General features: G+C 55.4%; 2 protein-coding genes across 5 annotated transcripts in view; one reads left to right on the top strand and one right to left on the bottom strand.

Annotated features, from left to right (window-relative positions):
* Positions 1-4,897: 4,897 nt before the first annotated feature.
* ANAPC16 (anaphase promoting complex subunit 16) lies at positions 4,898-11,350 on the bottom strand. Of its 2 annotated transcripts, none has more exons than XM_063406266.1 (4): positions 11,269-11,350; positions 9,317-9,474; positions 7,333-7,407; positions 4,898-5,648 (listed from the first exon to the last, which is right to left on the bottom strand). In XM_063406266.1, exons 1-4 carry the CDS (start codon positions 11,325-11,327, stop codon positions 5,533-5,535), a joined length of 408 nt encoding a protein of 135 aa, XP_063262336.1. In that variant the 5' UTR covers positions 11,328-11,350; the 3' UTR covers positions 4,898-5,532. The 2 variants fall into 2 exon arrangements, with proteins under 2 accessions (XP_063262336.1, XP_063262337.1); XM_063406267.1 differs by having other exon boundaries at positions 11,207-11,338.
* Positions 11,053-14,325, top strand: part of ASCC1 (activating signal cointegrator 1 complex subunit 1) — a 35,136-nt gene continuing 31,863 nt past the window's right edge. The window contains exons 1-3 of one of the 3 annotated variants that reach the window (XM_063406262.1): positions 11,053-11,138; positions 12,664-12,788; positions 13,896-13,995. In XM_063406262.1, coding sequence (XP_063262332.1) covers positions 12,680-12,788; positions 13,896-13,995 — 209 coding nt within the window. In that variant the 5' untranslated portion in view covers positions 11,053-11,138; positions 12,664-12,679. Of the gene's footprint in view, positions 11,139-11,270; positions 11,292-12,663; positions 12,789-13,895; positions 13,996-14,325 lie in introns of those variants that run through there. The other 2 variants (XM_063406263.1, XM_063406264.1) reach the window with 2 other exon arrangements.

The raw sequence follows: 14,325 nt of genomic DNA, 5'->3' as shown, positions 1-14,325 counted from the left end.
GCCCCGCCCTTATATAGACACGGCAGAGCGGGCCACGCCCCCTCCCCGCGTCCGCCAATGGGAGCGCGGGGCACGTCCGCGGCGTCTCTCCTGCCCGGTGACAGCGGGGAGGCCACGCCCCCTCCCGGGGCCGTGCCCCCTCGCCCTCAGGCCACGCCCCCTGGCGGCCGGCGCGGCCCCGGGCGCTGCAAACGGGAGCCGCGGTTGCGTCAGGGCCGGCCCGGGCTCCGGGGCTGCCCCGGCCCCGCACCCCCCCGGGCCCGGACAGCACCCCCGGGCATCCCCCGGGCCCGGACAGCACCCCCGCCCCCCGGGCCAGCCCATCGCTCGGGCACACGCATCACGTTCCGGTGGGGAAGGGGACAGCCGCCGTGTCCCCGCGGTCCCCGAACCCTTCCCCGGGCCGGGAAAGCAATGAGGGTTCCCTGCGGGATAGGGCTGGATCCGCCTCGTCCTCCAGGGGCTGTTTGCGTGGTGGCACCGGCGCGGCCGAGTCCTGCTGCCCTGGCATGGGATGGGCTGAGCCCTGCTGAGCTCCAGGGCCCGACCGGACCGGAGCCCACGCGTGGTCCCGGTGTCCCGTCCGCTGCCTTGTCCCAGTGTCCTAGGGCAGTAAGGGATGGTGCAGGAAACTCGCTGAAGATCTAGGGGTGCGGAGCAGGGCACGGCCGGGCTGGGGTGGGGTTGTGCTCGGTGCCAGGCTGGGGGTAACCCCATGTGCCTTCCCTGGTGTCTGCTAAACCCGGGCCGGGGCACGCCCGAGCCCGCGCTCCGGCAGAGCCCCGCAGCCGCGGGCCCTGCGCGCCGCTCCCCCGCCCGTGACCTTTCCTAAGGCAGAGCCGAGGAGCGCGGGGAGCCCAGCGGGAGATAAAGGCTTTGTTTGTCCTCCCGCTGCGCTGCCTGCGCCTTTATCGGAGGGGCCGAGCGCACTCCGAAGCCACCCCGGGACCTATCTTGGCTCCTGTCCTTCCCGAGCCGAGATTGATAAGAGCCCGGCGATAAACCCGTGCAGAGCACACGGCGCCCAGAGGCGAGGGGCGCCACACCCACTGCCTGTGACCTCCCACCCAAAGGGTGCACAGGGTCTGGGCACCCCACCACCAGCTGCAGCTGCTTTTGGGGGGTCAGAGCGGGAATCCATCAGCATTTCGGGCGTGGAAGTCCGGGCGGGGGGAGTGGGTAGCATCCCAGGGAGCAGAGGAGATGTGTGGGGAGTTGGGAACAAGTCCTGGCTTGCGCTTGCAGCTTGCAGAGCTACTCCTCGGCTTTTTGGGACAAAACTTGAACAATCCCCCAACCCCAGCTGTTAAAAATACACCCCAATATTTGCACACTCAGCTGGATGGTGCTTGGGATCCTGGTTTTCACAAAATGTACCTCGTGGGTTATTTTTCCCCACAGCCATCATCGGCTGGGGGAGGCTGAAAATAGATGAGGATCTATCTGCTGGTTTGGGGGGGTCAAAACAGGGAGAAAGCAGCAAATAAACAAAAAAGAGGTAAAGGACCACAGGGAAGGCGCCTTGCTAAAAATAAGCTGGAATTCTGGAGCCAAGCATAAATATTTTTCTTTCTTTGCCATAACATCTCCTGGTAGGCAGCAGAGCAAGCAGCTCTGGTGTGATGGCAAGTTTTAAAGGGAAATGTAATTTTTGATCCCTGCAATAAAATAATCCAGCTGGGAGGGGAGAGGAGGCAGTGAGGGGCTGGCAGCTCTTTCTGCTTCCCAAAAGAAGCTGAGATCCAGGTCACTCCTCTGCAGCAGGGCCTCTAGGAATGGTTTTGGGCTGGAAAGCAAAGTTTTAGCTACATTGTTGGTAATCCCTGCACTTCCCCACCCCTGCTCCTGCTGCTGGCAGTAAACCCAGCGTGGTTTCTGTGGATGAGCAGCGTCTTTCCCCCTGACCTGCTGTCCTTTCTGGGAGAGCAGAGATTGAGGCTTTCTGGACAGTCTGTTCTGAGGCAGCTGTGCCTGTCCCCATCTGTGCTGAGATTCACTTGATGGTTCTGATTCCCAGCCTGGCTTTGCAAAGGGTTAAGCAGGAGCCGGGGGGAGCGGCTGGCACTGGGGAGGGTCCTTGGCTGGGCCCCTGCCCGGGATGTGCTGAGCTCAGCGCTTTTGCAGGCTGCAGGGGGAGGGGCTGGGAAGGAGGAGGAGGAGGAGGAGGAGGAGGAGGTGTACTGAGGGGCTCAGTGAGTGCCCTGGCTCACGTCGGGTGCAAACTGTGTGTGCTGTATGGTGGCGAGCAAATTCCTGCCCCATGGGCTAGCTGCTACTGGCTTTGTGTTTTTTCCCAGTAGCTCTGTGCCCCAAAAAGTCGCTCTCAGATAAATTTACACGCTGTTTAGGCACACTGGGTTGGCACAGACACCGGTGGGATCCTCTGTGTCCACATAACTGGGGACTGAGGCCATGGTTTTTACTGTGCCTCCTAAGTGCCTGGTGGGGGGGGTGTCCCTCACACTGGGTCCCTGGTTGTGGCTGGGGGTGACAGGCACACGAGGGATGTCCCTGCATCTCCCGAGCCCGTGGCCAGCTCTGACAGGTGAGCTTTGGCGGCGTGGGACGCGGTGGCAGGTCCTGGCGCGCCGCTGGCCAGGCAGGTCTGTGCCACAGCCCAGCCTCCCGAAGCCGTCTCTCACCCCTGGGACAAGCAGCAGCAGGAGGAACGGAGCGGGCGGAGGAACAAGGAACATCCAGGAGGGCGGTGGACAGGTTTTGGCAGCCGAGATGCCGAGCGCCGGGTTGAGAGCTGGGTCGGCACCGTGTCGCTGGCAGGGTGTGGGCTGTGAAACTCATCTCCCCTTGGGTGTTTCTGGGGGAAGAGGTGGCAGAGGCTGTTTCTGGGGGTGCTGCCCCACACCGCTGCATCCTCGATGCTGGGAGAGCCCCTCCCGGTGGGCGGCCTGCCCGGGTAGCGAGGCCAGCGCGTGCCTTGGCGCCGTGGCCCACGCTGGGGCCGTGGCCAGCGGCGAGAGGAGCCGGGGAGGGGAGGTGTGAGCGGGGCCTGTGCCGGTACATAACATTCTGCTGCGAGCACCCACAGGAAAACCAACCAGCAGCCCTGAACGAGGCTCTTTGTTCAGCTCTTTTTTTATTTTCCCTCCCCTCCCCACATCAACTTTTTCTGGCAGCTGCCGGGCTCCCTCCCCGCTGCGCTCCGCAGCTGAACGGCCCCCGAGCTCCCAGGACCCCCGGGGTGAGGGGGACTGGGGCTCCCACACCCCAAGGAGAAATATCCACTGCTGGCGCAGCCCCACTGGTCTGCAAAGCAGGAAATAGGTTGGCTTGGGAATTTCCAGCTGCCAGGGGAAACCTGGGTTTGGAGGAGGGGGAGTGTGGAAGGGTTCTGCCCATGTGGATCCCTCCAGTTCTCCCTGCCTTACATAAAGTGTTTACTGAGCGGGAGGAGGGAACGGCCAACAACATGTTTTTGCATTCGTAGTACTGTACAGGGTGAACTTTTCACTTCCTCTCAATGGCTCTCACACGTGTCTATTTTGGTGCTGGGCACACATACAAACACACCATGTACAGCACAGAGTTGGGACGTTCCCTGCTCCTGCTCTGTCCCAGCACAAGAAGCTGCTGGAAAACAAGGAATGGGAGGAGGGTGAGGGGGATAAATCTCAGCACTGCCGTGTTTTTGAGCTGGATGGGGAAGTCTGGGCAATGCTTGGGCACTGCATCCCCTGGGCAGAGCTGCAGGCACTGAGCCCGTGGCATACCAGGAGGGCTGGCAGGGTAGAAAAGTTTCCCAAGTTGAGCAGTGAGAAGGAAAAGCTCTTCTGTGCCTGGTTGTGCTGGGTCAGTGAGCAGAGGGGACCGGGTGTGAGTGAGGGGGTTTGGGGGATCTGCTGCTCCATTCCCACAATGATTCGGGGTGAGGATTGGCAAAGGTAGATTTAGGCAGCTGCAGTAAGCAGGATTAAAAATAGATGCCACCAAGCAAACAAAAAAGCGGAGGGCTGAAGCGCTCCCTTCTTTCCCGAACAAGCCCATCAGGGATGGAGTTTGAATCCCGCCTGCCGTCACGTTTGGAGCGCTGCTGGCCGCGGAGCCGCTGACTGTGCAGGAGGCCCCCGCAGAGCAGGGCCTGGCAGCTCTCCAAGGCTGGGGAGGAGGTTTTCCGGGCTGGGGCCGGGGCCGGGGCAGCCAGCGTGGGACAGTCTCAGCTGAGCTGCAGCCCTACGTGAGAACGCCCCTGCGCCGCTCCAGCAGCTGCGCGCTGAATTTCCACGGAGCTGGAATTGCGGCTTCACCCGCGGATCGGGCAGCGTGGGGCTCTGCACTGCCCAGAGCTCAGTCTGGCACTGGAACTGGTTTATTAACAGCAACAAACACAGAAGGTGGCTGTATACTTTTCCCCCTCAGTTTTAGCTAATTGCTGATGATCTAAAATGGGAATGGATCCCAGTTAATCTGTTTCAATGCAGATGTGGCTGGGCTGAAATAGTGAGTAAAAAACACAATCGTCTTGTAAGTAAGATGTTGAAAATGGAAAAAATAGGCATCTGGAGCAGTAAATCAAATAATTGCTTGCATACGGTGCTGCTCCTACCCCCTGCTGGCCAGCAGAGCCGTGAGGCGAAGGCTCTCATCCATGGAAAATCAACATGTTGAAATGGTTACGCCAGAACATGGAAATCCAGTTCTCTCCAAGAACAGAAGTGAAGTACATCCGAAAAACAAGATGATTAAAACTGGTGGTTTTAAACGAGGGTTTTCTCCTCTGGCTGAGTTAAACCAGGATTGAAATCTGACTTTAACCACTTTTGAGCATGGTTTGGTTCCTCTCACATTGAACTTCAGTCTACCATCATGACAGTCGATCTGCCTGTGAGCTTCACTAAACCTCCTTAGCTCCCAAACAGCTGATTGTTTGTCAGACGAGATAAAGAGTTTCAAAGACAGAGTTATTTACTGTCACAAAGAAATGTAATACAGAACAAAGAGAACAAAGTTTCAGGGTATTAAAGACAGAGCAGTGTCCTGACAGCGCTACCAGAGAAACAGCGATGAAGAGGGAATGGCTTGGGCAACAGCCGAGGCACTGCTGGAGGAGGTGACACCGCTTGGCCCCTCACCTGACCCCAGGACAGTTTGTGTCTATCCCCCAGAATGACAGCTGGGGCTGAGGAGTGCTTCTGGAATTTGCTCCAGAGGGTTTCCCCGCTCACCCAGTGCTCTGGCTGTGCTCCAGCAGGAACCCAGACCGAGTTACGGGGTCACCCTCCCCGCAGCCGCGCTGTCCGTGTGCCCCTTCTGTAAACAATACCGAGATTCTCCGAGGGCTGTACAGCTGATCCTGCCTTCTAAGTTACAGAAACCAAGCCCTGCCAACCTTTAAGGACCTACAGGATCCCCTCATTTCCGTTCATTGGCAGCTTTACGGGGGATCCCCACTCTCAAAAAAACCCAAAGCCCCATCCTGCCGATGCAGCTGTCAGCATCTGATAAATAGGGGGTGTTTTGAAGTCAGGCCAGGGAATGTTTTTCTTCTGCTCCCTGACAGTAGCAATCCAGACACACTCAGCCTGAGGAGGGAGTGAATCCCAGGAGCTGCTCTATTGGCTTGTACCTCCACTCATCTGCCTCCAGCTCTTCCACCAGACCGGCAAGTTTTTCCATCCTTGCGACTTGTTGATCTGCGAGGAGTTCAAAGGTAACTGTGGTTTGCAATGGCAGTGCAATTAAACCTTTCAATTAGATGCAAATTCCCAGCTGTCAGTGGGGAGCAGGGCAGAATAAAACCCACGTAGCCCATTTGAATCCAAACCTACTCTGTGCAAACAGCGAGGAGAAAGCAGGGACAGGCTTTTCTGCCCCAGTGTGTGTTTACCCATCCCTGCCCGTGCCATGTACATTCAAGTTCTAACAGGGAAACATCAGGCCCATTAGTGTGTGGGGGTGAAAACAGGATGAAGCTCATTTCATAAAGCATAAATATTTATAGCTCAGAAGAACAGAGAAGTTCAGAGAGGGCTTGGCCAGCCCATGGTAGAGCTGGGTGAAGCAGGAGGAACTGTGCTTTTGATGAAGGTCCTTGGAGGAGGACCTGGATGAGTGTGACGGAGAGGCTCTGCAACCAGAGCCTGCTAATGAGAGGAAGGTCCCCAGACAACATCTTCCTCTCAGGTTTATTTATAACCAGTCGTGTGTTGGGCACACGGGGTCCCTTCTCAGTTAAATGTGCTGCAGTGGTGCAGAGATGGGAACATCCCTTCTCCCAGCTCTGCTGGAAGTCTAACAGTGCTGTAAGCTCACTGCAGCCTCTTGGAGAGGCGGCCCAGGGCTAGCAAGAGGTGTAACATAAACTGTGTGTGATTTATGCTGACTGAAGCAGTGGGTGCTTTTAAGAGGACTGTTCTCACTCCACCTCCTGCACCCTTTTGGGGACTGTCAAACAAACAAGCCAAAAAATGATGACCTCAATCTTTAAGCCTTTCACCTTTCTTACAGGGAGAAAACAGGGAGGTGCTCCACAGTTCCAACAGCTGGTGTCTATCGGGGTGCCAGGCTGTGTAGCAGCCCCTGGTAGCTACAGCCACAGCAGAGCCGTGAGAACAATGGCTCTGGAGTTCAGCTTTGCCTTCTGGTGCAGAAATACAGGATCACGGCCTTGCAAGCTGCTGCACGCCCTCACCACCGGAGGAGGACAGGAAACCTCTCCATTCAGAGACAACAGGTGGAAGTACCATTCTGGCTGACAAGGGGCGGGGACCAGAAAGGATGTGACCCTCGAGCAGCAGACAGGATCTGCTGCTGGGCTCCGTGAGAACTGAAGCTGTGACGCAGCCAAGCCCATCGCTGGGTCACAGGCACCTGGGCGAGGGCAAAGGGCCTGGCAGGGAAGCAGAGGTTCAAACAGGATGTCAGGCTGCTCCCTGGGGAGGCAGGGAGGGGACTCAGCCCTGTCACGCCACGCCACGCCACGCGTGGCCACCTCCCAAGAAACCTGACTTGACCCTGCCAGGGCCACAAGGGCTCAGCAGAGAAACAAAGGTGGAATGGAGCGTCTCTCAGCCCCAGGCCAGAGAGACAGTCAGCGCTGGGCCAAGATCAGAGCGTGGGCGTTTCCTGCTCAGAATCTCCTCCTCCAGCCTCACCTTGTGCTGCCACACAGCCATGGAAAAACAAGCTTCGGGAGGCACAGCCCGTTCCCACCCAGCCTCTGTGGGCTCCCAGCACTTTGCATAGGGCTTGCAACAGGACTCAGTGGTGGCCTGACTTAGCATTCATTCTGCTTTCTTGTGGCTGGCACCCGAGAGCAGGTCAGGCTTTGCCCCCGCCACTTCCCCGAGCCGCACGCGGCTGGCGCTCAGCGCTTACCGTGCTTCACTTGCTTTAATGTCGATGCAACCTGAAAGCTGAACACAGACTCGCAGAGGAACCTCTCCGAGCCATCTGTAAACAGAAAAAGGAGAGTGTTGAAGCCCAGAGTTTGAGGCTGAGCAGCCTTCAGTGCCCCTGACTTGCTATTTTTATGTTTGAGGTGTGAGTTCCCCCTTGCCTCATTCCGACACTCCCCTGTGCTGAGTGCAGCCCCTGTGGCCCTGCACAGGGCTTTGGATGGTTCCTGATGCTACCTGGGAAGACATCCCAGGTGGAATTCTGTTACATCCTCTCTGACAAACAATTTTAGTCCACTTTAAATAGAAGTTAAGCTAAGGAGAAGCCAGGTAATGTTATGGCAGTCTCTGATTCCCTCAGGGCTCAGACGCTTGTGTCTTTAGACTGCTTGAGGATTTCCCACAGGCTCAGACCATAACCATACACAGAGTTTCAAATAATGTGTATCTTGCCATCCAAGGCAGTAATTGATCACACAAGTGACTCAGCAATAAAGCAATCTGGAAAACATAGCTAATTGTGCACCAAGCACTGATGTAGTTTATACTGCCTCCTTCTAAAAAACCCCAAAATACTTATGGGTTTATTTAGAAACAAGCGAGATAGTTAAAGCAGCAATAAAAATCAGTCAGTCAGTGGGAATTTTTGAAGAGGAAACTGCAGCTTCTCCACTGGCAGCTGCCTGATGAAAGAACGGGTGTATCACCTTTGGTGTCAGAAATTAAAAAGCCAATCTAGAGCTTCCTGCAACAGGGACAGTGTTGGGTTGTTGCTGCCACCCAGAGCAGGCAAACTGCTGTGTTCACAGTAAAGAGGTCAGCCCAAAGCACAATCCATTTAAAGCTCTGTGCCATAACAATGTGGAGAGCAGTTTCAAAGGCAAAACTCTGGAAAAATCTAATCCAAAGCTGAATCCCAGGGAAGAGCTGGAGTTTCACTGTGCTCAGAGGCTTTGCCTTACAAGTGCTGCCCCAAATGAATTGTGGAGGCATCAGCAAGAATTTTTTCAAGGAAAAACATTGGAAGGGGATGTCCAGGTAGGTGGTGGAGTCAGTGTCCCTTAAGGTGTGCAAGGTACAACTGGACATGGCACTCAGTGCTCTGGTGCTGTTGACAAGGTGGGGATCAGTCACAGGCTGGACTTGATGATCTTGGAGGCCTTTTCCAACCTCAATGTTGGATTCTCCCCTCTGACTCCCTGTCTGTCCTGCCGAGTGAGGAGGAAAAACTGCCTGTCTATTTGGTAACATGAAGTGTTTAATTACTTTAATTTGTTTTGAGGGCTCACTAAGTTCTGTGAGCAAACCTTTAGTCATAATTACTTCAATTGCCTGGCATATGGGCTCTAATGTGTAATAAAAGCAACCCTTCAACGGCACAGCTGTTCCCAGCTGCCCTGTGCTGCCGTAGGGACACTCCAGCCTCAGTCCCAGCCATCCCACAGTGACAAGGGAAGTTCAAGGGGAGCAGATAGAGAGACCCTGGTTTAACCTTGTCACCAGGTGGACCTGCCCTTCCTCCCTCACCCAGAGCCTGCTGGGCTTCTCCTTCCACAATCCCAACGAAGCCGGTGGCAAGGCTCAGGCACCCAATGCAAGCTGCCTCCTGGACTAACCCAGTCAAATCTAACCCAAACCAAGAAAATTACTACTTTTGCCAAGAAAAATACTCCTGTCTCAGCTATTCTGCAGTAATCCCTGCCTGACATCAAAGGATTAGCTAACAATGAGCAATTAACACTGTCCTGTTCCCTTTCAGGTAGATGCTTCCTGGTCTGAAGTGTTGTCATGGAGCTAAAAAGCAGATGACTGCCAGAAAAATCACTTCCTCATGAACAACTGGTGGGAAAGCCGGGACCAACCAAGCCCTGGTGCTTCCTTTCTACCTCCAGCTTTTGCCAGTGGGGTGCAAAGTTCAGCGGCTTGGAGGAGGAGCAGGGAAGGAGAAGGGCAGGAGCAATCACCTTCCAGCATCTCCCCGGCTCCTTTGGGATAAGTGAAGAGGGCTTTCCGGGGCGGTGCCAGGTCCGAAACGCTGAACCCCGACCCCGTCACCGAGCTGCCACTGACTCCGCCGGCCGAGGAGGACGAGGAGGAGGCTGCCATTGCACCCCAGCCCAGCCTGCGAGGACAAAGAGCAGAGCCTGAGTTAGGAAGGGCGTCTCAGAGTTCCCTGGGGTGCAGAGCCAGCGGCCACACGTCTCTGAGGACGGATGAAGGCAGTGAGGGGCAGGATGAAGCCGCCTCCGCTGCCCTGCGTGTGTGGGAGAGCTGCCTGCACCCACTGTGGGGATGGGCACAGAGCAGTCACACCCCAAAACTGAAGGTAACCCCCGCTCTGACCCCTCAGAATTCCCCTGGGAATTCATCCAGAGCGTGCACAAAAATAACGAGGTACAGGTTGCTGGCCTGAATCCACCAGCCCTTAGCTGCCCTGGCGCTTGTCCCGCTCCCCAGGGTCATAAAAGGTGGGGTTTCTTTCCTTTTCTTCCCCTCCTTGTTTCCAGGAGCACAAACACAGAAGCTCTGCTGCCTCATAAAACCTGGAAGGCTGCGGGACTGCCAGTTCCAGCGCCGCATCCTGCACGGAGCCACGCCGTGCCTAACTCGCAGCAGCTGCTTTCTGCATCACTCCAGACATGCTTTTGCCTTTAAAACACTGTGTTTGACTTAAACTGGCAATGAGGATCCATCTGCCTGTGCAGAACAATTCCGGCTACACGCTCTCTTCTCAGCCTTGTTTATACGAGGTACTGGGTTTGTCATGACATGGGACTTAAAACTCGTCATGTGCCTTTCTGATAGTAAAAAAGGTGTCACTTGGCCCTTATCAGTGACAGCACTTGCTGCTCCTCCAAATACTTTTAAGCACTTCCAAATTATCCTGCCCATTTCATTCATTTCTGTTACCGTGTTTAGTACACTTCTGCAGGCTCTGTAGGGTACACAGACAGGGCCCTTGGAAAGCACTCCAGGATTTTGTGGAGAAAATGCGGGTTTAAGACCTTAAAGGTCATCTCATTCCAGCCCCTGCCATGGGCAGGGACACCTTCCACTATCCCAGGTTGTTACAAGTCCCATCCAACCTGGCCTTGGACATTTCCAGGGGTTAAACAGCCACAGCTCCTCTGGGCAGCCTGTGCCAAGGGCTCCCAGGGAATAATTTCTTCCCGTACCCCACTTAACCCTGTCCTCTGTCAGTGGGAAGCCTTCCCTTTGTCCTGTTCCTCCATCCCTTGTAAGTAAGTTTCCCAAGAGTGCTCAAGGTTACTGTGCGTAACACAGAAAACAGCAGCTCACAGGAGGCTGGGGGCTTACAGGCCATGAAGAAAAACGCCTGCATAAAACAAACTTTTATTTTTGCTCTGCTTCACCCAGCAACAACCAGTCAGCAAACCCTCAGGCTCAGCTCCCTGTTCGCAAGGAAGGTGTGAGGATCTTTTGCGCTGAAACGATGCCAGACGGGGCTCGCAGACCCGACAGATTCCTAAACGTGGCTGCAGGGGGGTTATTTTAAACAAACACAGAGGAGAGGAGGCGGCAGGTCAGGGCGATGCCTGGGCCTGTTGCATGAACCTCCAGCCAACGCCTCAGGCACCTCAGGAGCCGCCATCTTGGCGGGGGCGGGGAGCCCCACGGCCCGCGCTCCCGCCCCTGCCAGGCCACGCCCCCTGCGAGACCACGCCCCCCCGCTCAGACCACGCCCACTCCCCGTGACCGCGCCCCCACACTGGCCACGCCTCCTCCACCACCCTCCCGCCCGTGGCCCCATCGAACCGCTTCGCGGTGAGTGCGAAGCCCACGCGCCGCCGCAGCCTCCGCCTTCCCCGCGCGCTCATCCCGTCGCCCTTCACCTTCCGGGCCGCCTCCGCCTCCCGGCGCTTCCCAGTCCCGTCCCGAACCCTCTCTCCTTCACCTGGCAGCCCGGACGGCGGCTTGGTGCGGGCGGTGCGCGTGGCCGCGCTCGCGGTGCATGATGGGGCGGGCGCGCGCCACTTCCGGCGGGACGGGACGGGACGGGGGGAGCGGGAACAAAATGGCGGCTGCGGCGGTGGGAAGGGGGACGCTTCGCTGCTCCCGCCGCCTTCCCGCCGGGGTGTGAGCGTGAAGCCGAGGGGTTCTGTTGCTGCAGGGAGTTTGCGCGGTGCGGGCCCTGCCGGTGCCCTTGCCGCCCTCCCCGGGTGGCGGCTCCCTCGGATGCTGCCTTCAGGAGCCGGATCCTGCCTAAGGCTGCAGCCCCAGTGCGTTGTGCCTGCCGCTGTTGCTGCTCACTTTTCAGAAGTCCTGTGTCAAGAAACTGTGACACCAATGTGTTAAAAACATAACTCCTCCAAAAAAGTCTGTGGAAGCAAAAGCCCCAGCGACTGGTCTTTCATGGCTTTTTCTGCCATTGTGCACAGTTTACCTCTGCACTGTTTCCCTTGAGCTACAGGAATTATTACTTTTATTGAAATGTAAGGGGGTTGTATCTTCAGTGTACCTTCAGCTGATTGTGAGTCATTTCAGAAGGTGGGGCTCGAACTGCGGGGAGAAGTATTAACCTTCTCAACCTGATGTCACTCTGTAATGAATGCTAGTTGCTTCCGAGGCAAGCTCTTATTTTTTTTCCTGTTCTGTTGCAGTGGACAGGTAAACCTGAAAAAGGTGAAATTTTTTGGTGGAAGCTTTATTTTCTGAGTAACAGATTCTGGTTTGAAATTGAGACAACCAATATTAAATTAACCATGCCAGTGAACGTAGAAGTTCAAGTGCTGAAGACATGAAGGCTCTGACAGAACACTGCCAGTTCTTTATTTCAGCACCATTAAATGTTCTCCACTTTAAACATTTTTAACTCGGTGCCAGCTAAAGCCCAAAGAAACGATGAAATGTCACACGGACTGAGGTTACAGTGAGTTTTAGCTGAAACCTGTGAGTTTCAGAGTTTCATACCTTACACTGCTTAAATTTCCTGTTTTCACCAGATCGTGCTTTAAGTACTTGTGAATTCTCATAGAATTGCTCTTTGACTGAGACACGTCAGGTTTGAGGAGGTGTTGTCTTTCTGAAGACTCCACCACGGGGGAGTTTTTAGCTCAAGGAGGAGAGGCTGAGATTGAATATTAGGAATTGTTCTCCTATGAGGGTGGTGAGGCCCTGGCACAGGCTGCTCACAGCAGCTGTGGCTGCCCCATCAGAGCCACCTGGGACGGTGGAGTGTGTCCCTGCCCTTGGCAGGGGGCTTTAAGGTCCCTCCTGACCCAGTGTGCAAGGAAACACCGAAATGAGCTTTTCCTTGGCCTGGGCTAGACAGCTGTCTCTGTTGTTGCAGTAGCAGGAGGAGCAGGATGGATGTGCTGCGGCCCCCCCTGATAAGGATCGGGGGGCGAGTGTACCGGAAAAATCTCATCCGAGAGCAGGCCTTCCCACAGGAGGAGGAGGAGGAGTTCTGTGCTGGTAAGGAGTGATGCTCAGCAAGTGTCAACATCAACGCTGGGGACCTGGGGAGCTCTCAGCGTCACCTCTGCTGCCTCTGTGAGCACAGAGACCTGCCTGTGTGCTGGACTGAGGTGTTCAAGAGGCAGAAAAGGGCTTTGTGTTGGTCCCTGATGATCCTGCTGCCCAAAGTGGAAGCAGTCCCAGTTGTCCCAAGTGGGTTGGCTGACTTTGCTTGCTGACTGTGGAAGATCTCCAGGAAAAGGGAAAACCAGATTTGCTCTGTAGATCTGTTTTTCCCAGGTTTCTTTCTTTTCCTTACCACTATTATTTGCAGATATGGAAGCTGCTTGCTAAAGACCTTCCGTCCTTGCAATGTTTGTGCATTTAAAAAGTGGCCTCTTACAATGCAGCTTTTGGGAGGTGTTATCTGTGTTGGGGACAAAATTCTTCCCGTCCTGGTGTGTTTTACTCTATCTTTCTGCCTGCATGTTTGCTGTAGGTGTGTGTGAGTTGTTGTGGGCACAGAAAAGCTCCAGTGTTGCTTCTGGGACTGTGGCAGTTGTGTTTCTTCTCCCACCTTGCCCTTCAGTGGATTGCACTAAGCTTTAACAAGGTGCTTTCCATCCAAATTCATCCTTGCTTGGGTTGGAAAGGGGATAGGAAGCACGGCCTCTTGCAGGATGTTCAGTGTGATCCGTGCATGACCAAACAGCCTGCAGATAAAAGGTGCATCTGTTCCCCTGAGGCCGTTTCTAAATCGCTGGCTTGAACCCTCAGACCAAAACTATACTCAGCTCTTATCTGTGTTCTTCTGCAACCTTAAATTTCTGAATTGGCTGCCAGAAGAGACCATTCCCGCTGTGTGGGAATTGCACAAGCTCCAGCTGAGAAAAAACCTGGGCTGTAACTACCTGCTTCCTGCGCCTCGCAGCCGGCTGCATTTAGAAGCAGTCATTATGTGTTCCGGAGCTGGTAGTGAGGTGATAAATAAAAAGCAGTTATCCACAGTGGAGAGGAGCCCATTTCTTCCTCCATTTAACCTTGAAAGAAGGCCGGGAGGAGGCTGTTGTCCTCCATGAAGCCCTGCCAGAGGCTGTGCAGAGTCTGATGTGGTTTTCCTGGTAGGCCCCGGCGACTGCGCGGACGAAGCTGGCGATGCCTTTGCGGTGGAGGAGACTGAGCGAGGCTTCCAGTGCCGGGTGGAGGTTCCCAGCGCCTTGTACAAGTGAGCCTGTGTGCTTTGGTTTATTTGCTTTGCTGCCAGCTGGGGAAGAAGCTGAGCACGGAATATTTATTTGTTGAGGCTGGGGTGAGCGCCGGGTCTCTGGAATGTGCTCCGGATTTGAGTGTTGGGGAGGGGAAATGGGCAATGCCTGTCTAGTGCAGTTGGGCCTTGCTTGACTCCTCACCGTGCCCGTGGCAGGGACAGCAGGTGGTGCTTGCTGGCTGGCAGGAGAGTCTTTGAGCATCTCTTCCCTTGAACACAAAAGCATCAAGGAGGGTGGGAGAGGAAAGGAAGGAAGAACTGGAGTGAGCAGCCTGGCAGGGGGAGTTT

Source organism: Prinia subflava, chromosome 9 (assembly GCF_021018805.1).
Source record: "Prinia subflava isolate CZ2003 ecotype Zambia chromosome 9, Cam_Psub_1.2, whole genome shotgun sequence".
NCBI lineage: Eukaryota > Metazoa > Chordata > Aves > Passeriformes > Cisticolidae > Prinia > Prinia subflava.
The sequence above is the reverse complement of the archived record's forward strand: the minus strand, read 5'-3'. Positions and strand labels throughout refer to the sequence as shown.